Source organism: Malurus melanocephalus, unplaced genomic scaffold (genome assembly GCF_030028575.1).
Source record: "Malurus melanocephalus ecotype Western Australia unplaced genomic scaffold, MMel_1.1 scaffold_70, whole genome shotgun sequence".
Lineage (NCBI taxonomy): Eukaryota > Metazoa > Chordata > Aves > Passeriformes > Maluridae > Malurus > Malurus melanocephalus.
Genome location: NW_026623302.1, coordinates 843,171 through 867,803, shown reverse-complemented (window position 1 = coordinate 867,803; position 24,633 = coordinate 843,171). Strand labels below are relative to the sequence as shown.

General features: G+C 36.2%; 1 protein-coding gene across 5 annotated transcripts in view; it reads left to right on the top strand.

Moving 5' to 3' along the window:
- The window catches only part of PAN3 (poly(A) specific ribonuclease subunit PAN3), a 78,791-nt gene extending 54,956 nt beyond the window's left edge, over positions 1–23,835 (top strand). For 4 of the 5 annotated variants that reach the window (XM_057366683.1, XM_057366684.1, XM_057366680.1 and 1 more), the window contains 7 exons: positions 6,561–6,726; positions 7,153–7,240; positions 13,110–13,249; positions 14,007–14,136; positions 17,019–17,083; positions 17,766–17,904; positions 20,896–22,026. In XM_057366683.1, coding sequence (XP_057222666.1) covers positions 6,561–6,726; positions 7,153–7,240; positions 13,110–13,249; positions 14,007–14,136; positions 17,019–17,083; positions 17,766–17,904; positions 20,896–21,036 — 869 coding nt within the window. In that variant the 3' untranslated portion in view covers positions 21,037–22,026. Of the gene's footprint in view, positions 1–6,560; positions 6,727–7,152; positions 7,241–13,109; positions 13,250–14,006; positions 14,137–17,018; positions 17,084–17,765; positions 17,905–20,895 lie in introns of all 5 variants that reach the window. The other variant, XM_057366681.1, reaches the window with a different exon arrangement.
- The last annotated feature ends 798 nt before the right edge of the window (positions 23,836–24,633 follow it).

Genomic DNA, 24,633 nt, shown 5'->3' with positions numbered 1-24,633 from the left:
AACTGGCCAGTATAAGTGGAGATGGAACTTAATTCCCACCACTGATTTTGGTGGTAATATCTGAGACAGAGGAAACCCTAGTTTGATGTGTCATATCCTGTGGCAAATCAAAGAATGCAATTAGAGATTCAATGAGCCTGATGTGAAACCAATTTAGTGAGATAAAGTGGAAGATCTACTGCCAGGTTAATGGCTGTTACGTGCAGGACTTCTGATTTCTGAGCTTTTCCTAGTCATGGTTTTCAATTTCCATGTAAATCAATCCTCATTATATTTTTGTCTCTCTCTAGAGAATTATAGAAGAATGGCTGTTCTAGATAAAATAATAGAAGTTGCAGTAAAATTCTTGAGAACACATTCTTTCATCACACTGGAAAGTAATTAWGTTTTGGCCCTATAAAGGGTAGTCATGTCTCTTTAATCCATTAAAGTTCTTTAAAGGAAAATCCAGCAGATAAGGCCTTTCAATGAAGTCCAACAGAGCCTTTAAAAGAGCCTAAGTAATCATGAGACAGAGAAAGTTCTCAGGTTAATGCCTGTTTAGAATATTGGAAACAGAGCGAACAGTGAAGATGATGGGGTCTCGCAAGAAGAGATCCTAGAAGTTTTTTTCTTAACATATACACTTGCTTGCACTGAAGATAAATGGTCTGTCAAAGGTTGCTGGTAATACCAAATTATTTGGATTGTTAAAAGCAAAGGCCAATTGTGATTGATTGCAGAAGGATCTTACAAGATTGGAATTCCTACCAATAATGAAGTAGGTGATGTAATGTAGACCAATGTGATCAAGGGAAAGATGTAACTCTAGTTTTAAACATAAAATGGTGGCCTTTGTTGTAACTGTTGCCCCTCAGTAATAGATCTGGGACCATAGTCAAGTCAATGAAGGACAATACTGTCCTCTTGCCAAATAGCAGTAAATAGGAAATAGAATATTGTAGCTTATTAAGAAAAGAGCAATGAAGTGGAAGAATTTGTATTTAAGATGTGTGTGTCTGATAGACTCCTGTCTGTAGTTACGGTCCTCCTCGTGCACTTTGAGGGGTGTAGAAGAGCAGCAAAGAAGTTGCAAAGAGGTGACAAGGATGGTGAAAGATGTGGAACAGCTGGATGAAGAACAGAAAAGTAGACTAGTGCTTTTCATGCTTTTCAAGACGGAAAGGAATATAGTGGGGTTAAAAATGACTGGAATATATTAGGTGCCACAAGAATAATCTGGAATAAAGAGAAAAACAATAACAGTAGTTTGCTATTTCTTTCAGTCTAAAACTAAAGACTGACTAATGAAACTAGGCTGGTAGCAAATCAAAACCTGTGTAAAGATAATTAAGACATGGAACTTTAACAGATTATAGTGAACATTTGTCTAGATGCAAGGGGGAAGTGGGCTTACTCATTAAGGAGAAATATTTGGGGACTGCGAAGACATGATATCTGCCTCTGGGCCGCAAATCATTGGAGGCAAATAGAATGCTCTACTCATTTGCCTTTATACACTTCAGTATTCATTGCAAGCTGATTTTAGTGTTTGTGTCCTTGAAACAAACTTGTGGGCTGTCTGGAACCTTTATTTGGCCTACTTCAGTTTTCTTTTATAAGCAGGAATAATCTGAGAAGTTGGAAATAAGACCTCAATGTCTTTTCAAACCGAAGTATTATATAATTAAAATGAGCTATTGCAACAGAACTTACACATCTATGCAGGGAAGATGACTGTCTCCTGACTGTGGCACTTCTTACCTGCTCTTTCAGTCTTTTTTTAATAGATATATTCAGCAACAAGTTACCTGAATTCCTAAATTTTACCAAATCTTTCTGCATATCTTTGCTTTGGCTTTTTTAAATTTTTTTTCTTTTTCTGATACCTGCTGCTTTCTAGTCTGGTCCTCACAAAAGGAGCAATTTAAGAGAGAAAAATAAGATTGCATACCTATAACTTGATTTCTCAGAATTGCCTGCCTTCACAGATCATTTCTCCATCCCCTCACAGAGTTTCTTGGCCGTCTGCCTGCCTAGAGGAGACTCCCAAGAGAAGCAGGGGAATGGATGGAAGTTGGGTACTCTGCAGCATGAGGCCCAGATTAGTACAATTGCTTTTAAAGGTTTTAGGAGGCACAACACTGTGAACCTGATCAGTGAACTCAGAGTATTTGATTTCAGGTATGCAATCCTATTTATGTTGAACACTTCAGTTGGCAACATGAGATCTTGATAGTTAAAAGATGAGGATTATGGTTTACATGCTGTCTTGCATGTCACTGGTGTCAATGTGGTCAGTCTTGGGTGTTTTCTTCTTGCCATGTTTATTTACAGACCCTGTTACAGAGCTACCATGGAAGAGATTTGGTGTGGGGAATAAAAATAGCAGCTTACATTTATTTTTATACTTTAAACTAATGTCTCTGTAACTTACGAATGCAGCAGAATTTGTTGCTTGTGTTCTTTATTTAGTGGTATCTCCTCTTCCTTCAAGTGGCACAGTTTGATAGTCCAACATTGTTCTGTCATGTTTTACTAAATTTGCACAAATTTTAAAATCAAGAATCTGAATTTTCAGTTAATTTCTACTCAAAGTACATTTATTGAAAAAGTTTCTTTTTATTTTATTTTATTCTCACTGCTTATATTTCCTCAGAATGCTTCTTCATACTCTAGACATTAAATTTGTTCTGTAACTTTTTAGTTTTCTTCCACCTTTCTGTTATTTCTTAGCTTCAGATTATAGTACATATTAGTGCATTTATCTGTACAGAAATTATGTTCTCTTTGCATTTGTAAGTTTACCCAAAAGTACTGAAATGTTGCTCTTAACAGTCCAATAATTGAATAGTAAACCAAATTCTGAATGTATGTACTTTAAAACTTAACAGCCAAAAACGCTGGTAAATTATCAGTATCTATAGACAGCTACTAGAAAGGTTTGTACTGATTAGTTTTTGTGCTTGGCAGAGATAAGCATGCTCTTGATATGTCCTTTGGTCTGCTTTGAAACAATCTGAGTAATTAAATGTTGATGCATATGATGCTAGGAGTTTTCAGCAGCACAGTCTCTGCTCTTCAGCAAACAAATACTTCCTAATGAAGATAAACACGGTATGGGAAACTTGCTTGCTTTTTGACACATTAATAGTAGTATGTAATGCACAAAAATAGACTTCACTGCTGACTTTRCGTTTTTTGCATTCCCGCGTGCTGAATATTTTTTTCGTAAAATACCCCTTCCATTGAAAAAGAAATAAGTTGTGTTTACTAGTTGAATAGACTATGATGAGGAGTAAGAATGTRTGAACATTGGAAGTCAGCATGATGTTTATCAAGACAAAATTTGTGAATAATAATTATCCTAAAATACCTTTGCCAAAATCTGCAAAATAACTTATTTTTCCAAAATAAGTTCAAGTTTTCAGTAGCTTCTGATTTTTTACAAAATATACTGCTGCCCTATAGTAGTTCAGAACTTTTCTGTGTATTGAAAACTGGGAAATACAAAACCAAAACCKGAGTTTTCCTGAAGGAGAAATGAAGGCTACTGCATTTTTCTCGTGTTCAGTACTTTAACTCAGGAACACCAAGTAAACACTGAACAATTCCCACTTCTCAATGTGAAAGACTGATTTACAAGCCTGGGAGGTTCAATTTGGTAAACAGCTAAATCTTTAATTTGGCTTTTTTTTCTCCTTCATAACTGTATGAGAATTGTTTCTTAGCATGCTTTGACAGTGTTCCTGATGATATGAAACAGGTCCTACTGTTGGTGTTCCTGGTCTTCCTTCCCACTCCAGGACTATTCTTTGATTTATACTTGCTCTGGAGAACAGGATTTCATTTGAATGCTTTTTTTAGCAAGCAAAAACTTAATATACACATGGAGAGCASTGCAAAGGGTTATTTTTCTAGTCTGTTGAGAGCAGCGTACCACAGAACTTAAAAATAATTGTCAGGATTTTTATTTATTTATGTTTATCCTAATGTGGCAAGGAAAAGTAATGCATAACCTGTGTTTTTGAAATGGCAGGTTTTAAATTTTTAATCTTTTCCATTAGTGTCTGTGCTCTACATCTCAGAGATTAAACTATTGGAGGAGGTGAGTTTGCCCTGCAATATGTGGGGTGAACACAGTCTGAAATTTTGTTTGTTACAGCTGYGGATTCAACCTGTGGTAGGAAGTCTTTGCAAAACAACCAGGGAACCTCTAAAATACTGTTTTTTCAAGTAATGCTATGATCATTTTGGTGATGTTTACTTATATTTTTGTGGTGTTTTTCATTGTGTTCAGCRCTGTTTGGAAAGGTTTCCAACTGTGTGTTTCTCTTGAAAAGYAAGCTTGGGTCCTTGCTCAAGTGCTATCTGTGGCAGGTCTGATGGGCCTCTTAGGACATACATCATAGCATTGCAGCAAACTGAGCTGCTTTTAATCTTATTTTGAGCAGMTAGATATGTAAGAGGGCATTTCAAAACTGATTCTTCCTGTGTTTTAGCTTGTACATTTAGTGTATGGGAATGTGGGGTGCAACCACCTGGCGTGAAAGCAGGAGATTAGATTTGGTTGTAGCCTCAAGTGAGTTTTTCCTGTAGTGAAATAATGTTGCTTGAGATTTTCTRATAGATGAGGAGAAGCTGTGTTGAACTCTGGTCTTTCAGTTTGTATTGGATATTCTTTTGGTTACATTGTTTTAATTTGAAAAATCAAAGGGTRTGTGGTTATGCCTGCAGAGAAACGACTCCCAAGTTTTGGCTTTTTGCTCTCTTYGTAAATATTATAACAAAGTTTAATTGGGATGTTACAACAAAGGGATATTATAACAAAGTTTCTGTTCTGGATTTATGTGATACAGATGTAACTGTATGTTACAGTATCCATTCAYATTTCTGTTAGACTTACTAGACATGTTGCTGTTCACCAAATATAAAGTGCATTCTACAGCAAGTAGTATAGAGAGAGTCTTGGCTAATACAGGAGGTTATATCATCTCAGTAATTTTATATTATCATTTTTGTCATGCTGAAGAAGGGAGAGCTATGAGGGAAAAAGTTTGCTACATGAGACTTCTGGTATGCTGGGAAGCAATTCTAGTTTTGTGGGAAGTGATTTGCATAATGATTCATCAGGATATTGTTTGTTTTTCTGATATCTCATTATATTCAGCTTTCAGTAGACATACCAGGCTTGCTGCTTTTTAAAAGAGTCAGCGTCTTGATCTTCACAATCTAAACCAAAGCACCTTTAACTTAAAAATGGACAAAGCAAAGCTCAGAAATGAAAGCTGAGAACATTCCCAGCCCATCACCTCCAAATCAGTAAAACTTCCAAGTAAAGAATTATCAGTAATGTGTCCCACTTCTTTAAACTCTGCATATGCTTTACACGTGTACACATGCAAGGTTACACACACTTATTTCAATCAAATGCCCGATGTTGATATGGTCCTATAAGAAAAGGGGGGAAAAAAACCCAAAACCAAAAAACAGGAAGACTACCAAAAACGAACACCCCCTCCAAAACCCAAACAAACAAAAAATGTTTAGAGAAGAGTTCAATTTTCAGTGAAACTAAATCACCTGTTTATATAGTTCTACTTAATACTGATGATTTTACTGGTCTCAAAGTCAGCAAAATCAATACTAAGGCAACCTCTTGAAATGTCTATTGTGGTTTGTAAAATTGAGTTGTACTGTCTTACTCTGGTTGTATTCTTCAAATTTGTGCAAGGTTCTTTGAAGTACACACATCATGCTAAAAARTAGCATTTGTTATCTGTATCTTCATTTCTTAATTTGTGGCTCAGTGTTACTTAAAAACTGTTTGCAATGTAGGATTTGAGTGTGTGTTTGCAAAGATTGAGTTTTATTCTTGAAAGGAGACCTACAAATCCCTGTCCTATTTGGACAGGGAGTGATGCATTGATTTYCTATGATCCACTGAACAGTGGTCATGCAGTGATGATTCATCAGGGAGCTATCGCAACAGAACAYATGTGAAGTTGTGTTCAGTGAATTTTAGCCACCAAATGTTTGTCTGATTTGCCTATGTAGTTTAAAATCAGCTTGTTATCTTTTAGTTTGAAATTAGCTTGTTACTTTATTTTTATCAGATGATAGAAAATGTTTAATTGGGATTCCTTCTTGCAATAAAAGAGGTAAAGTGGGATCTGTTGCAGTTATTGCAGTACATACTCTTTGTTTCAGGATRTTGGTGGTTTTACTTCTGAAGTAGCTGCATATTTTGATGTACCATCTGCTTTGAGCAATTTCCAGCCAGTGCTTGTTCTAAACTTTAAAATACAACATGGTTTCTCTGAATATGAGAGTGAAAATAATAATAATGCCTAATGAATTGGCAATATTCAATTCAAAACATTCAATTAAAAAAAACGCAACKGAAAACAGCCAGTGAAGAAAAATTTACTCCCAGAATCACCTTTAAAGCATGGTAGATGTGCCTTTCAAGGACTATTAAGCGTTAAATGAAATGAATGTGTGAGTTAATTGTATAATTCAGGATGTAATTTGCTTTTTGTGCAGCAGCTCTATTGATGCTTACAATCTTTCGATTCTAGGTCAGCATGACGGACCTCTGCCACGGCAGCATGCAGGATTGCTTCCAGAGTCTTTGATATGGGCATATATTGTGCAGCTCAGCTCTGCCTTACGGACCATTCACACAGCAGGACTAGCGTGCAGAGTTATGGATCCAACAAAGATTCTGGTAACGGGCAAAACAAGGTAATGGAAGCATTCAGTCTCAGTGTCATTGTGCTCTGTGTTCATAGCAGCTGCTGACTGTGCACCTGATACATGCATAGCTACTAAGTTTTCTTAAGTGGCAGGAGGCCAGCGTTCTAAAGCTTGTAATTTTGKTTTTTTAAAGGTCTTTTGAAACATATTTTGGGAAGACTTACGCATTATCCTCAAATTACAGATCGGACCCACTACTGTCAGTTTAGAAATTTGTTGATTTATTTGGAAACTGAATACCGTCTGTGCATTTTATCAAACAGTAAAATCAGGTTTTTTTCTGCTGCATAGTAATTTGCTAAGTACTGATGACTTTTTTATCATATCAAACTATTCAGTGAATGCTAGAGGAAAAATYGAGTAACCCCTGAAGTTTAATGGCAATTCTTTCTTTTTCTCTTCTTGTTYCTAAAGGTTACGAGTTAATTGTGTTGGAATCTTTGATGTTTTGACATTTGACAACAGTCAAAATAATCCTCTAGCATTAATGGCTCAGTTTCAGGTAAGACAGCAATGCCACAGTTAGGTTGGTGGCTTGGCAAATGGACTACTGCAAACCAGTGTGATTCTTTTTGGAAGACAARTACTTTAATTAAACTGTAGTCCAGTATAACTATCTGTAAGTGACTATATTTTTTCATTCCTGATTTGATCTTGATTCTGCTATACATAATTCAAGTTTTCTTGTAATTTAGAAATGTGAATGCTCTTTTTGATATCTTCTGCATCTAAAATTTCAACAAGCTTACTGAACTTAACAAACTTAGAAATTGAAACAGGAATTTCTATACAAAGGAGAAGAAAAATCTTATGTTTAGTGCTGAAGATAAAGAATAATCATTCAGTWATAGTTTTTGCTCTGTCTTTTGTGATTTTAGCATAAATAAGTGTTGAATACCTGTTCAGAGAGGAGTAAGAGATCTTTCAATTAACTGCATTTAGGCCCTCTCCTTACACCAAAAGGATTCTAGTGTATYTTTATTTTGGGCTCCTAGTTTTCTGTGCTCTCCTGATGTTCTCTGAAGTGCAGATTCTGCATAATTCCTGAATTAAGAAGAACCCCTTTAGACTTAAAAAAACTGTTCCACAGTCATCTGGAGCATCACTGTGTACAGGAGTGCCTCTTTCCCTAACTTCCTCTCAGGGTAAAGTACTTTACTTCAGCAGTCATCGCATACCCTGTCTGTACTGGGAGTGGAAGACTACAGTAGAGAGTAGGTTTTAATTCATTTTCATTAACTGAGCTAATTCACTGTGAGAAAACTGCTCATTCAAAGTCTTCAAGTAATAACTGAAATGTTTGTATTTTGACCAGCAGAAACTAGCTTGTTGGAGACTGTGTCCTAGAACACAACTTTTTTTTTTTTTTAAATGATACAGTAAAGCAGTTTTCAGTGTACTTTGTGTGATACACCAAAGGATTTCATGCTCTCACACACACGCCCAGCTACATATCAGTGGGCTTTTGGAAATAATTTAGTRGAAAACAGCTGAGAGAAGATGAAAATACTTGTAAGTAAGGGATTCCATGCCTAAAAATGTAATGAGGTTTTTTTTTAAATCTAAGTACTTCTCTATTTTAATTGCAGCTTGGAAAGGGATCCTCCTGAGATACTGTGACATTCAAGTAAAGCAAAGCGTTTAAAATACTTGGAGATACAAAYCTAAAAATACCTGGAGGTACACAAATCTGTTGAAAGTATTTACCCCTATAGCAGCCCAACACTTGGCAGCTGACTTGCTTGATAATGCCTGGTTTCGTTTAGAGGGAATGGCTTTTTATGTTTTATACATTGACAATATTCAAATTGTTCAGAAGCCAGAAAAGAAGTACTCTTAAATACATAATTTGGAAGATCTTAACTGCAATTAGTAAATACAGTATGGCATTTTCTTTTGCTGCTTTTTCTAGAAGGGCTAGGCTTTCACTGCCCATTTTCTTCCTTCAGAGATGCTGGAGTGAGTTCATTCCTGGAAAATCAGGAGTCATTTCTTATGGTCTACCTTTGTTTGCCCTAGCCAGATAAAATTACAAAATAACAGCTGCTGCTTGTCCTTTTTCCTCTCAATCCRTGACCTAGTTCCTGAATTCCTCTGGGACTCCTGTTACTATTAAAAACGTAGGTTATTTCTTGGTTTATTGCCCAGCTAATACGCATTTCCTTCTTGTTGTCTTCAATGGAGAAATGTATTTTTGTTAGGATTTGCCATTTCTGGCTAATTCACATGTATCATATATATAGAGAGAGATTTTGGCCAAACCAGGAAGGGACTATGTAAAAGGAATGCAATTGTTATTTACAATCTGTCTTAAACACATTAAGCTCTATGATCATTTAAGAGTTACATAAAGGCAGCAATGAGGGAAGCTAAAAAGAAGTAAATGAAACATGAATGGCCACTTGCATTAAAAACCAGGGGTTAAACCTGTATAAATTGCAGCACACCACTTTCTGCCTTCCCCCCATCCATAAGTCTTGTGTCAGTTGCAAGGTACAGATGGGAAAACKAAATGGTGTTATAGGACACAATTAAAAGGTTTAATAAATATTTCTGTATTTGAATATAAATCCTCCCCTTAACAAAAATAAGAATGTGAGTTTTACTGTTYTGGCAAAGGCTATAAAGTTACTTTTGCTTAAAGTAAATATTTTCAATTTAGCAAACCAAAATACCTTTCACATGCACCTCCCCAAATTTAAARCAACTAGTTTGAAGAGGCATATCAAGTGTTAATATTAAATCTGAAAAAAAACCACCAAAAAGTAAGAACTTGGAGGGCAATTCCAGATCTTAAAAGGGTAAATGAATCCACAGAACTGGAGTGTGGATGAGCCGATACTGAACCAAGCATAGCAGTGGAACAGGATAAACAAAAGAGAAAGTAATTTTGGTTTCAAAGAGTTTCTGGAAAACGGATTCTGTCAAAAATAAGTTTTATTTGAATAGCTTGCATGTCTGGCTGGTAAAATCGAGGGTATAAAATGTTGAGGTATCTCTGTGGCATTTGGCATTGCAGCACACACCTATTCAATATAAAAGCAATTAAGAATGGGAACCTATGCAATTAACCTTTAAATTGCTAACTTGATATACCTGAAATTCACTTGGTAACAGGGAGACATTAATGAAGGGGGCTGTTTCTGCGTTTAYCTCCTAGGGCTGTTTTTTACTGTAATGCTGTTTAATAGATATATCAATGAACTAAATAGTGATAAAATCTTTACTAGCAAAGCTTTCAAGAGAAAAAAGATGAAGTTGGTACAGGTTACAGTTATGAATCGAATTACTAATTAAATGGTTACTAGATACATGCAAGGTGCGTTTTTGAACAGAAGGCTGGGTGTACTTAGAAGGCTTCGTAAAGCTTTTCCTTGAAGTTAAGTATCAACTTAGTATGACTTCATCGTCATTGCTGGTAGTTGCCATAGCTGAAATTTTCTGTTAGATCTGTGGCAAAATGAACCAGTGTCATGCAAAGTACAACAGGGAGTATAAACGGGGACATGATTGTACCTATTATTGATCTGTACATTGCACTAGCCAGGCTGCTACTGGAATGCAGTATATATTTCTAGTATTCCTGCTCCAAGGAAGTCTAGTAGTTTTTGTGTGCTTTCTTTAATATTTCTCTGCCAAGAAGCAGTAAGAGCTGAATCTGCTGATATTTTCTGAGGAGAGTTTAGGACTTAAAAGGCATGTGTGGATGGCTTGCTTCCTTACAGAAAGAATGGTGTAACCCACCTATTGGGAAGTTGTGTACCCTGTCTGAATGGATAGAGTTGGTCAGCAGATGGTAATTTAGTTGCTTCTCAAACTGTAATCTGACTCTCAGAAATCCTGAACTTTATCTTTCCAGCTAGAGATTGTGATTCTCCGGTCACACAGGAAAAATACTGCCTGTCTTTGTGCACTTGTAAAAACTGCAAACATTGGATATTGTGGTAATAGTTTCTTTCAGGGCTTCAGCTGTCAGTGAATGGTGAAGAGCCTCCAGAGAGCAGTTTAGCTGGCTCCAAATCTGAATGTCTTATGGATTTASAGATGTATCTGAAATCGATCAGACTCCTGACTAAATGCTTGAAGTTCCTAAAATAAGTGGGATGATTCCAAGCCACTTTTGTACCCAAAACCAGCTAATTATTAGCTGTAATTAAAAAACTGTGTGTTTGAGGCTGCACTGGGGTRTTGTGTCCTCTCTGCCAGTTCTTCTGGTAGATGTAATTTGCAAAACAAGCAAAAAATTAAAGGCTCAAAATCCCAAAGTTTGAATTTAGAATTTCCTGTCTTACGTTACATGTAAGACCCCCAACCATTTTTAAAATCTAATGCAATCTGTATTATGAAAGCACCTGTGCAAAGGAAGTCCACATTTTCATAGGGTCTTGCCTGAAGTTGTGTATTTTCAGTGTCACAGGGTTGTGTGATGATAGAGGATTTATATAGGATACATCCTTATGAAGTACTAAAAGTTGAAAGGTACTAAGTGTAAAGTAGGGGACTGCAGAAAGAAGTAAGACTATGGTTATTACAAATACATATTTCTTCCAAGTCTTTTTGGAGAAAAAAATCATAGTGAAAAAGCCGTTGTCTCAGGTGACACACATCTCTAGATACTTACCAGCAACAATCCTCTGTATAGAACTATAGCAGTGTTCTCTGCTGCTGAAGTTGGTAGTTGTTCTCTGTTGCTGAAGTACGCTACTTGGTAGTAGAAGCGAGTTCACACGAAAAGAGGGTTTTATTGCCCTGATTAATTTCTCTTTACCAATGGAAAAAGGAATGCTGATACTCAGAAACCCCTTTGTTGCTTAGGAATAGACTAGCAAATGCCAGTCCCACCTCCTTATCAACCACTGTGTCCTTATTTCTGTCTCACTTTCCATGTCCTGTTTCTGTCTTCATTAGCTACAAGWATAATATGCTTTTTAATTTCTGAGATACTGTGTATCCATGTTCAAATTGTGCTGCTTAATCATACTTTATATTGGAACAGCAGTGACTTTGAGAGACTTGGAAAGGTTTGKCAGTTTTCCCTGTCCCTCAGCACCTGGGAGATACGGCTTCAGGGAAAGCTCTGCTCAGCTACTGCTGCCAAAGGCATCAAGTGTGGTTACACCTCTGGGTGGAAAAGCTGTGAGGGGCTGTGGCATGTTCACCTTCACAGCACTTTTTTAAAGCTGCCAGATTCTGACCACAACTTTTAATGTCGCAGTGTTGCCAGATTTTCAGCCTTTCTTACAGAAATGACAGAAGGTGGATTTCTTCATAGGACTGCATTCTCTGCTAAGTGGCTTGGCCTTGCTCTAGCCTATGGAGCCAACATTCTCAATTGTTAGTAACTTTTATGCTTTTAGTTTTGTGAAAATGTCTTATTTTCTCAAAAAAAAAAAAAAAAAACCCTCAGGAAAATTCTAACTTTGTATCTCTAGCTGACTGTTAAATTCACTCTGAAGCGTGTATCCAGCATGGAAAGCTTCAGGTGTTCCAAGTTTGGCCAAGCTGTGTGCAATTGAAAGCCTTTCCATGGAAAGAATCAGTTCAGCTTTTCCTATGAATGTTATTGTTTGCTACTAAATTAGGCTCTTGCTTGTAGCAGTGGACTTTAATATCTGTTACAGCTTTTCAAAATCTATTTTCATGGCTGGCTAATTAATACTGGCAGAATTTTCTGTTACGGCAAAGCAGGCTTTACTCAGCATTCATTTCTTAAGAGCAGTTCTGCTTTTAACAAAAGTGTTTAGTAATGCAAAGGTTTCTTCATTCTACATGATGCTGCTCAGCCATAAACTACAGCCTGTGTAGTTTTTTTACACAGTTCAGTTCTYTTCACATGGCCATCAGAGATAAAAATATTTGAGCAATTTGTTAAAGTGGTACTATCATGTGCTGGAATGTGGTGTGGATTCCAGTATGGAATTCACACTGGATGGCTAGTTTGGGAAGATACTAATCCAGCAAATGCTGGTTTCAATTTAACAAATTGAGACTTGCTACGTCTCAAATTGAGAAGACTTGCWCTATTTGCCACCAACTCCTTGACTTGTCAGGATCGAGCAGGTGGGTGGTTCACRGAACCTCATTACAGAGCTTTTACTCACTACACAGTTATCTCCGGTACTGTCCTTAAGCTAAAAATAGGTAAATTTTAATAATTAAGATAAATATAATACCTAAAAATTGCTAGGTGTCAGGACAGATTTTCCTCTGTACATTTTAACTACTSTAACTTGAACAATGAATGCTACTTACTTCAGTTGCTCAAAGTCTTCTGAGGTTACTGAAGAACTGTCTCTTTTTAACACCATCTAGTACCACAGGTAGTATTTATCTATACTAAGAATCTTACCTGTGTGTGTTTTCCCTATTAGCAAGCAGATCTGATCTCCYTGGGGAAAGTTGTGTTGGCTTTGGCTTGCAATTCTTTATCAGGAATTCAGAGAGAGAATTTGCAGAAAGCAATGGAACTGGTGACAATCAACTATTCCTCTGATCTGAAGAATCTGATTTTGTAAGTTTGTTTAATAAATCTTCTAAAGGAAATTGCTGCTTTTTTAACATACACAAATGCAAACATCAAATAGTATTTTTTAGATGCAAGTAAGATTACAGATGAATCTACTGTTGTTGAGTTGTTTGCATTGTCAGTGCACTGAACATTGGTAATTTTTTTTTTTTTTTGTATAATGCTGGTAAAACTCCTAGTAAGAGTTAGGAGTGTAAACACAACAAGCATTTGAAGTTGTCTTCAATACCAGGCTTCATTGCTTCTTCTCTACAATAAAAATGTCCTAGTCTTCTTTAGTTTCAGAAAGTATTGAGAAATAGGCACATKGCCTTTTTGGCCAAAAGTTTTAGTGCTATTTTTTCCTGGCTGCATTTTTGTTTAGTKTCAGTACAATCAGCCTTTTTGCCCTAGCAGCCTGAGTGGGAGAAGTAGAAGTCTTTGCTCCTTCTCTATTTGACAAACAATTGCATTACAATCTGAGTCTGCATGCCTTCTCTCYTTTTGTTTATGTTCTTGCTGCTTGAGTGGGGTGAATTGTACAGTTTTGTGAATGTATACTCATGTCTTGTTTAAATAACTGGCTCAATGTATACATGTAAGTTAATGTATGTTTTCTCTGATGAGATCTTTTAAGAAACACCACAATAGTCAACTTGGTGGATTAAATAAAAAAAAAGTCAAATAGTTATAAAATCATAATGGTATATAATCTATGGCATTTGCAGAATGTAATCTTTTGAGGGTTGGATTATTTTGGCAGGTATTTGCTGACTGACCAAAACAGGCTTCGCAGTGTAAATGATATCATGCCTATGATTGGTGCACGATTCTACACTCAGTTGGATGCTGCTCAGATGCGAAATGATGTTATAGAAGAAGACCTAGCAAAGGTAAATCATGTAGTAATTCCTGTGGAAAGCTCTGTAGCCAATATTCTTACAAGAGAATGTTTTCTAATGCTTTCTGTTTTTTGGTTTTTTTTACTTCTGTTTATGATTAGCCTAAATAACCTGCCTGAAGGCTYGACAGCTCTAAGCTCAAGCTTTTGAAAGCCCTAAAGCTTCAGGAATGCCTAGTTTTAAGATGTTCTCATCTGTGTTTTAACTGAAGTGACATCTTCATTTCCTACCAGCAGTCATAGGGAAATTAAGTTCTTTATAGCATTCTGAATAATTAGGTCTATGTACATCAAGTACATCATGGCATATATTACGTAGGTCATGTAACATGTGCTAAAGATTATACAGCAACAAATGTTGCCCCTTAAAATTTTAGGTTTGGATTTTTGTGTCCCTTTACTTCTCTCACATGTTTTCCTTTCCAAATGAATTCTAATTCACGACAATACTGTGTTCAGCTTTCCTGAAGTGTGCACTTTTGCTGTGAGTGGTTAGTCTGTGGTGTTCAGTCAAGGTATCAAGTGCTAGCTATAAAGGAAATATGTGCTTTGTATCAAGTTGGAGTGTATTTGTTCAACAGGACATGATGACTGTTAGTCAGAAGCCGCTGACAGCAGAATTTTTACCAGGACTGCGATACATTATGGAATACAGGGCTTTCATAGCCCTGTGTGTGGGATAGTATATTATCTAAGTATGTAATCAATTCCTGTGATTCCACTCTAATATAACCCCTGAGAACTTTTTAAGAGACAAGTAGACCTGTGGTTGGGATTCTGATGGAGTTGGTTYTCTTGATTTCTCCACCGTTCAATTGTTGAAGAACTTTTTTTCCCTCCTTAATGAAAGATGCTGAAATCTATCAGAAGCAAAGAGCTATAGAAGAGCAGTATCCATGTACCTCTAGGTGCTGCGTGCCCACTGTGTCAGAATCAACCACTAATCCTATTCCAGAGGTGTTTAGTATCATTTATTGCTAAGGTAGCCTATGTGCCTGCAAAAAGCTGGGCAGATGGACTCTTTCCCATAGCAAAGATGGAGATTGCACTGTGATCAGCWTTAAGATTTATATTTTTTAGTCAGGTTGTTTGTAGCAGTTGCTTATCACTGGCAGGTGGGTAGGGCTACTACAAATCCAAGTCGTTGCTTACCCACCAGTCTGGCAAAAGCTGTTTACCTGGCAGTGATAAATACCACTTTTTAATTAGCTGTCATCATGTAGTTCGTTTGTATTATCACATCCCCTCCATTAACATCAGAGCTACAGTGTCCCCTAAGTCCAGTCTGGTGCCCTCTCTTCGTTATTGTCCCAAAACTGATGCTTTGGAGGGAGTATTAGAAAAAGACTTATCATGTGTGATAGGGTTTTTTTTTTGTTTGTTTGTTTTCTCGTATTGTCCAAGCTTAGGGACTTCTGATGCTGGGAGTGGTTTGTATGTAGTGAATTTGTTTTCATGAAGCCATGAAATCTTGTAACAAGCTTGTGATTCTCACATTTCRCAGAGGAGTGACCATGTCATGCTATCTCTTTCCTTCCTCACCTTTCCATTAATATCCATGTTGTAGTAGTCAAAGCCTTAGTTTATCCAAGCCCTGTGGAGAATATCTCCCTCCTTACAGGCTTCTAAGCCTGCAGAGAGGCCACCTGGAGATTTAGTGCCARTGCTGTTGCTCAGCTGTGTCACCATTGACTGGAAATCTGCAAGGCAATGACCTTCACACAGATATGATTCTGGCTTTTGTATATTTGACTGCATATCGAAAAATTGTTTGGCGTTTAGGCCAAATAGTAGACCTTGGCTGTCTGGACAAGGTAGGTTTTCCATGTCAGTCTCTTTAAGTGTAGCTACTGCTGTAATACAAGCTGTTCATGAGTCTGTTAATAGAAGTCTGCATCCCATAGGTTGTCTGAGGTCAAGATGTTATCACCTTGACCTCCTTTATTTACCCAGTTGTGCACAGTAATCTACACCAGACTGAATTTATTTGAAATCAATATAATCATGCATGGAATGAGATGCATCCTGGCATAAATAACGTTGTAGAGCTGGGCCATTGGAGAATGTGACTAATATCAGGAGAGAATCTCTTCCTGACAACTTTTATTTTTTTGTTTAATGTAGGCAAGGATGCAACTGTTTCTACTACATCCTAAGTCATGTGGAAAAACATACTGAATCAACTTTCAGTTGCATGTATTCTGAGCATCTGCARTTCTAATGTTCTGTGTGACGTCATTGTCATTGCTTGTTTTCTGTCATTTGTGGACTCAGCATTTACACTCTTTTAAGACTTGGATTCTAACTTTTGTAAAAACTTGTTTCAAAATTATTTTTGCAATCAATTATCATTTGAGTATTAGTCTAATTATATTGTTACTAGATTTTTACTGTTAATGGCCTACAAAGCATTTCTGAAAAAAGAATCTGGTAGATTGTTTCTTCTCATTTTTACCTGAAATGAGGTGGTGTACTGCATACTTATGCATATCTTGGTAACTATGTATTTATGTATGTATATAAAACCCCATATTTTTCTTGTTTAGCTTACTATATTTTACTATATCTGTAAATGTAGGCTGGCAAGAGACTAGACTTACATTTCCACTATGAAATAGATTGCCTGATCCAGTTCCTGCTGGGGCAGCAAGGTATCATTAGTTGTTGAATCTTCATTGTAATTTAAGTGCTACAATGAGCATTGGACTACTGATACATAATCCAATGTATTTGATCTCTGAAAAAATTGCACCTTCTTTGAATAAGTCTTTTTAATTAATAGTGCTTCATTGGCATTATTACCATGTATCTTTTGCAAGTAAATGTCTTAATTTTGTTTCAGAAGCTCTTAATAATGTTTTTGTTGTTTTCTAGGAGGTGCAAAATGGAAGGTTGTTTAGGCTCCTAGCAAAATTGGGAACAATCAATGAGAGGCCAGAGTAAGAAATACTTGTTTTTGTGGTTTATGTAAAACCCAGTTTGCAATGTACTGTTTCTTCCCTCATAAATTTAAGCCAAACATTTTCCCCAATATTTTCCCCTAGAGAAATGAGTGTTTAAGAAGTCTTGAGAAAAATTAGATAACSAACTTTGACCAAAACTTTAAATGGAGAGGAGAAGGCTACAGATAGATATGCCAATGTTGCTTCATATTATTTAGTATGGTTTCTCTTAGCAGTCTCTTGTGAGTGGCAKTAGTTTTTGAGGAAATCCATAGCTTGCTTTGACTGAAGCAAAGGGTGTAGATACTAGTTTTAAGTTGGGTTTTTTTATTGAATACCTATATCAAAATGAAGTTCATGGTCTGTTTTCCATCCTTTTTCATAGACTTAGAATTATGTCTATAATGCAAGTTTCTAACATTTAGATGTTAAACTTGTTGCAGATTATTCTTGCTTTCTTCAATTATTTTTCTGTGGCTCTTGGAAGGCCTTTAACATCTGGGAAAGTTAGAGTGTTGTCTTCTGTTTGTGGTAGGGGGAAGACTAATTWAATTGCAATTTATAACAGGCAGCTTAGTGATGCAATAAGACCACTCAGAGATTTAAGTGTCATGTATATCTGTGGGGTTTGATTTTCTTAACATACTGGACTTTAATATGAGCCTTTGTTTTATACCAGGTTTCAGAAGGACCCAACGTGGTCAGAAACTGGAGACAGGTATTTACTAAAGCTCTTTCGAGATCACCTTTTCCACCAGGTGACAGAAGCGGGTACTCCTTGGATTGACCTCAGTCACATTATCTCATGTCTTAACAAGGTACATTGTACTTCAGTTAGCTTTTACAAATTTGTTTGGATTWGTTTTCTTTAAAATAGTATTCCACTGCAAAGCAAGTGGCCTTGGATGGTTGATGCCAATGGTGTAGCTGGCAGTTATTTTCCTCATTTTGGGTTAAAACAATGTATTCACTAAGCTAATTATTCCAACAYTTATGGATATTTTAAATAAAATTAATACATTAATATGAAAAATTTGTTAATATAGTATAAGATACAGTATTAACTTTTTATCCTAGAATGCATTGATTACTGTGGCTAAGCAATGCTGGTCCCTTTATGCTACTCTGGTCTTTCAACACAGCATAAAGGATCCATAATACTCCTTTAACTGGGGGAGGTTTCTGCTGGTAATTGTCACTAAGGATAGTTATAAGGCAAGATCCACTCCTAAGCTGTGCTGACCAAAGTAGGAGACAGGAGGGAAACTGCAAGAGAAATTTGTGCAAAATCCTTGCTATCTAGGACCGTGCTGGTAAACTTCTGTGACTTAACATGTTAAGTCCACTTCTATAATAACTTCTCTAGCCTCTCCAGCACTTTGTTTTCCAAGGCTGACTTAACAGAGTCATTTGCAGTTTTCTAAGAGCTGCACCCCTAGCAAAATTTTATCTGAACACTCTCAAGATTAACAGCAGGAGATGTGTGAGAGACCACAAGATCTTCAGTAGATGAACTTGTCTTGCTCTATAAATTAAAAAGTACTTGGGCTGATTATTTTTTTATTGGTAGATCAGCTTCAACTTACTCTACATTGTTTTGCCAAACTTCAGTAATTCATGGTAGACTAAGATGCTGCTACTTCTTTTTGTTGTTGTTTTTGTAGGTGCTTGGTAATTTAACTTTCTCTGTAGAAAATGGTGATGCAGACACTGACAATATACAGTTTTAGTGCCCAATATTTTCTTTTCTAGGATTAGGATAGCCAACTTTCTCTTCCAAAAAAATGGAATATGTTCAGATCCTATGACATGTAATAACTGTAAAGTTACATTTTTTTCTAAAATTGTCGGGGTTTCTAACCTCCTRTAAGACCACTGCTGTGCATTTTTTAACCTCCTTTTTATCTTTCTGGTTGGTGTCTGTAATCACTTTAAAAAGGACATTAAAGGGATTGAGGCTAAATCAAAAAGAAAGCATGTTGACATTCAAGTAGGCATTGAAATGCCATCATGATTTGAAAGCAGTGACTCATACAGTACTGTAGCAAGAGGGGACAGTCCTGAATTCATAGGTCAGGTAAGAGAAAATGTCAAAGAATACCTTGTTCTGTAAGTGTTCATGGCTTACCTTTTTAAACAAAGGCTCTTCTCCTCTGTGGTTGCGGGCTCATCACACAAAAAAATGTAAGGCCTAGAGAACTCTGGAAATACACTCTAAAAAGCACTTCTGAAACTATGGAAGTACTAGGAGAAGCGATTTGGACTTTACTGCTACTTGCCAGAAGCATTTTTTGAATGAAAGCTACTCTGTTGTTTAAAAAAAGACAACAAACCTTTCTCTTCAATGTGGTGTTTTGAGCATCTTTTTGGCTGAGAATACAGATTTGTGTCTCCACAGGTGGAGRGAAAGCAAGCCATAAATATTGATGTTTCTAGTTAGCAATGTGACTTTAATACAGATCTTCCATGTCCTACATTAATTAAGGTTAATTTGTTGTATGATGCTAATGGAATTGAACAGTGGACAATATTTCACAAACACCTTCACAGTGTTAATATTCTGTAATGGATGTTGGAAGACACTGGTGGTTTTATCCTATTCTACAAAAATTAGAAGTTATTTGCYTTGCTTTTGTCCTTCAGAAGCTATTCACAAAGCTTTAAATTGTGGACRTTCTAGCTTTTAAGGTAACACTCAAAACATCTCTTTAGAAGACAAATGCAAGAAATTKCTAACTCTCTGCTTCAGACAGCAGCTAGTGGAATATCTCTGACAAATATAATTGTTTTTCTATTCAGTATAACATTATAATACATATATTTGAACTGCTGGGGTTGTATTTATGAAGGTTGGATTGATAGTCATATCTCACTTGTCTCTGCCCCACCTTTTGTATTGGAATAAGAAAGACTGTGGTGGAAGTGTCAACATATTGACTAAAACAAAACTACAGAAGTTCTGCATTATATGAGAGTCCGACAGTTCTTTATTGATGAACACTTCTTACTAAGTGAGAAGAGCATAGGAAACAGTGATGTAAGGGGTTTCAGCATGTAAAGCAGGATATTCCTCTCTTACAAGTTAGGATCTAATGGTACATAAAAGTAAAGCACATATAGAACAAGAAGTCAGAACAAACCATGAAAAGAAATGTGGGACAAACATTGCTCTTCAATCCCAGATTATCCATTTGGTTATGGATATATCCATAATCCATATAATTAATAATATATATGGATATAAAAAAAGTAAYTTTTTCTTTCTATGGGATGAAGGTACCATACAGTTTAGGAACTATAGGAACTGGTTTGTTTTCAGGGCTGTAAAAAATGTGACGTTGGGGTTTCTACCAGTTTTCAGACTATCTCAAGCTGATCCATCCGTTATCTCATTCTAGAGTGGACAAGAAGTAAATTGCCGACCCTACATTTAGGCTGGTAGATCTTATGTGCAAATACAATGTCAAATTTAGTTTTGTTTTTCAGGAGATACATGAAAATTTTGCCTGACTATCTATGCAGGGGAAGTATAGCATTGCAGGATTATTAGCTTTGTGGAAAGGGGAGAAAACAATGGTCATCTAGTCCTAAGGTCTGGAATGTCCATCAGGTTAAGACCAAAATGTCTTGATTTTTGGCAAGGATGTTGTTGTGGTGCGATTCAGATCTTTCCTTTGTGTTCTGTTAGCAGATCTGAGCTGCACCATAACAATGCATTTGCCAAGAAATAGATTGCTTTTGTTATTGGGGAAATGTTTTGCCATTTCTTTCACACTTCTTTTATTTTATCTTTTGCATTCTTGTTACAGTTAGATGCTGGTGTGCCAGAAAAAATAAGCCTCATTTCCAGAGATGAGAAGAGTGTACTTGTGGTAACTTACAGCGATTTAAAACGCTGCTTTGAAAATACTTTTCAAGAACTGATTGCAGCCGCAAATGGTCAGTTGTAGTATTTGCTGAAAGCATGCAGGACATTGCTGAGGAACTTAACCAATAGCAAATTGCACTACAGCTGAATTGTTGTTGTCATCTCATTTCACATTTGGGAAACAAACAGGAGATGAGCAAAGCTGCTTGCACTTCAGTCAGGTACACTGTTACTTGAAGGGAAGAATGTTTCACTTATCCTAGAGCTAAGGCTGCCATTGGAGGCTTTATCTGTGAAGAATTTATTTTAGATTAAGGAACACATCAGGTGCATGATGTTCCTACTTTTATTTTTTCCACTTGTATATGCACTAATTTTAATTTTTTTAAGACTTTTCTGATCTCTGAAGTTTTGCCACATTGTATACTTAAGGGAAACTCTTTGCAAGGACATTTCTGGGATACATTTTTGTCCCTGAGGATATAGCAAAATTTATTCATTTTTGATATTATTTGCACCCAGAATAGCATAAAGGACCAGGTACATAATTTAATAGAAATTGTGTTCTATTAATGACCGTTTAGTTTGTAACCTCTGTAAAAGTGTGTTGTATGCAAGCTCTGTATGCCACCCACTGTTAGCTCAAAGAAATATGAGAAGACAAAACTTTTTTAAACCAGTCACGTGAAGTATTGGTGAATTAACAAAAAAGGAAAGCAAGTCCCCTGTCATTTGATTTAAACTTTGTCTAAGCGAAGTGACGGAAACAGCATAATGGGAAACATCTATAATTTAAGGAGCATATCAAACTTGCTCTAAACACAACCAGCGCCTTTTAAAAACTGTTTGTACGTTTTCCTGGTAGTCAGAAGCATTTACATTTATGCAATTTTTTTAACAGATTTTTTTTTTAAAGGAAATTGTTTAAATGCCTGAAGTTTCAGGAGTGTATTACTTTAGGTTATTTACAGTATAATTTTTGTATAAAGTTCTGTTCTTTGAACCACAGCTTTATTATGGTACGCTACACTGGATACAGATACAAAGACACTGTTAAAAGAAGATTAACTAAACACAGCAGTTGTCTGGCATCAAGAGCTTTTCGAATTTTACAGCCTGAATCTGGAGGGATAATGATCTGCTGTGCCTTTGCAGTCACTGCTTAGCCCAAAGTAATATTACTTTTGCTAATACTCAACACATGAATATTCCTGAAGTAATTCAGTCTCAGAAGTCTGGAATTTTACTCCTCAATTACCTTTCTAATTTTTGGACATGCAGTTGTCTCCAAACTTGGGTATTCATGGGATTTCTAGTTAAACACCTACACTTTGATACTGAAGACTGCCAAATATGTAGGAATTTCCTTTCTTAAAGCAGTAGTGAAGACTGTATCTATCCTTTCCCAGCACTGAATGTTTTAATAGCACTGGGTGCTCACCATGAAGAAAATGTGGAAACTCAAAAGGTCAGGACAGACTCTAAGCACTTGCAACTGATGTTACTGACATCAATTTTAATAATTCTCAATATTTGTAGTTTTCAGAGAAGTTTTTAATATTTCTCTGTCCACTTTTATAAGCTTTAAAATGATTCTCCGCCTTGAGACTTGCATCAAGAAAAAAGCAATTCTCTTCACATCGAAAGCTTTGAAGACTAGGGACATGCTTTACACATTTTAGAAAATGTGGTTGAATCCACATTAGGTAGCATCAGTTGTTGAGTTTAAAAATCAATTATTGTTGCAATTTTAAAAGGAACATAATGTTTAATATTCAAACGATAACAGTTGCCAGAATGTTCTTTTTAATATAAAAGGAACAGGAACTTTGAAAAGTGAACATGCAGAACAGTCTTTTATCATTAGCTCATGTATTTGAGGAAGAGCAGCTGTCTTTTCTATGTTTTTTGACAAATCATATTGTAATTCTTTTGTACAAAAAAAGAAGTACTTGTATTCTAGAAGAAATATGGAATGCTTAATTTATAAGCGGGCTGAGGTTTTTTCCAGTATTGTTTTCTTTGAAAATGAAAGGGGATCATCTGTTCAGTTGTGGGGTTTGGGAACCTTTGAAAATTTAATTTGTGGACCAATATTTTGTGCAAGTGTAAGGCAGGGGTAAAATAGGGCTTGAATTCTCATCCTTTTTAGACCAGCATACCCTCTGCAAGACATGTCTAAATTGAAAACCTGTGTGTATTTGCATAATGTCAGTTTGCTTCAGCCCCTAGTAACCTCAGGACTTGGTTTAAAAATAAAAAGGTAGACAGCTAATAAGTTTTCATATATAATGTCAGCCAGAAAATATTTGGTGTCAGGTAATACATGAAAATAAAAAAAAAGTTGAGCTTTGTTTTCTATTTATTTTATTTGGTCTGYATTTGGGAATGATTTGAACAGTCTGAAGTTCAGCTTGGGTGTTTTTTTTGGGGAGAGCCCTTCTACCCCATTTTAATTCCATTTAGAAGGTTGTCCTAAAGTTGTAGTTTGATCCTTTCATAGGAAGAATTGTGTATTTAAAAGAAGAGTCACCAGGATGTGCCCTCCCAGWTGGGAAATTTATTTCTGACCTTCCTATTTTTTACAGCTAAAAGCACAGAAGGGACAACCTTTGAAATCATCTGATGTTTGTCTTTTTAATTTTTGTACCTGTTTTAAATTCTGTTTCTGTATTTACTATATTGTAAATATTTTGTTGAGGGTACCTATGTATTTTTGATTTGCCCTTGTTTCAGTAATTCAGGTGTCAACTGCTTCCCCTAAAATGCACCAGTATGTTAAGTTCTAATGTCATGATCCCAGTATGTGTTACTCATCTTTAATCCTGTTTTCATTGTTCATGTGTACAGCAGTATTTTTAATAAAGAATACCAGAAGTAACGTGGCCTTATTTTGACAATGTGAAGTTCTGAAGTTGGATACAGGGCTTTTCAACTTTAGTAATGGAACTCTATTTCATTCTGTCTCATGCTTCTTTTATATTCATTCTGTCTGCAATGCAGAGTTTAAACAATCAAGAGCCACAAATTGTGTTTTTAGTGCTTGCCCGTTAGAGTGTMCCTGATAGGTCCTAAAACTTAAGAGATACTCTTCCATGGAATTTTATTAATGCACAAGTCCTTAACTCCCAAGTCAAATCTCATCTGCTTCAGTATGATCAGGTCTACTTTACTGGATAACCCTTAATTTTGAAAACTGCTCAAGTGCCCTTACTTCCATGTTTATTGAGCTTTTTTTTTTTGCTCAGTAACAAAGAATATTAATTTCTCTGAGAATTTGCACATRGAGTCACAACAGCTTCATTTCACAGAATTCTCTTTCTCTGTCTTTAACAAGTAAAGGTTAGATGATTTACTGGGGGGATAAAATCTACTWTATCTATCTAATCCTGACCATGGCTATGAAAGATGAAATTCTGTGTAATATATGTGAATTTGTCAATAGTGCCTGCATATATTTAATATGGAGTCATTATCCCTTAAATTGCAGTGTTTTAGAAGTGTTCTTTTATAACTGCAATGTTTGATTGATAGACATATCCAGTCTCCAGTTTCCTCCTTAGTAATGTGCAGCAACAGCTGCACAACTCCAGTGGCAGTTGGCAATCCCACTATGTTCTGCTTTCCCAGAGAAAGTTTAATCTCTGCTTCCTTCCAGCACTTGGAGAGTCCCTCAGAT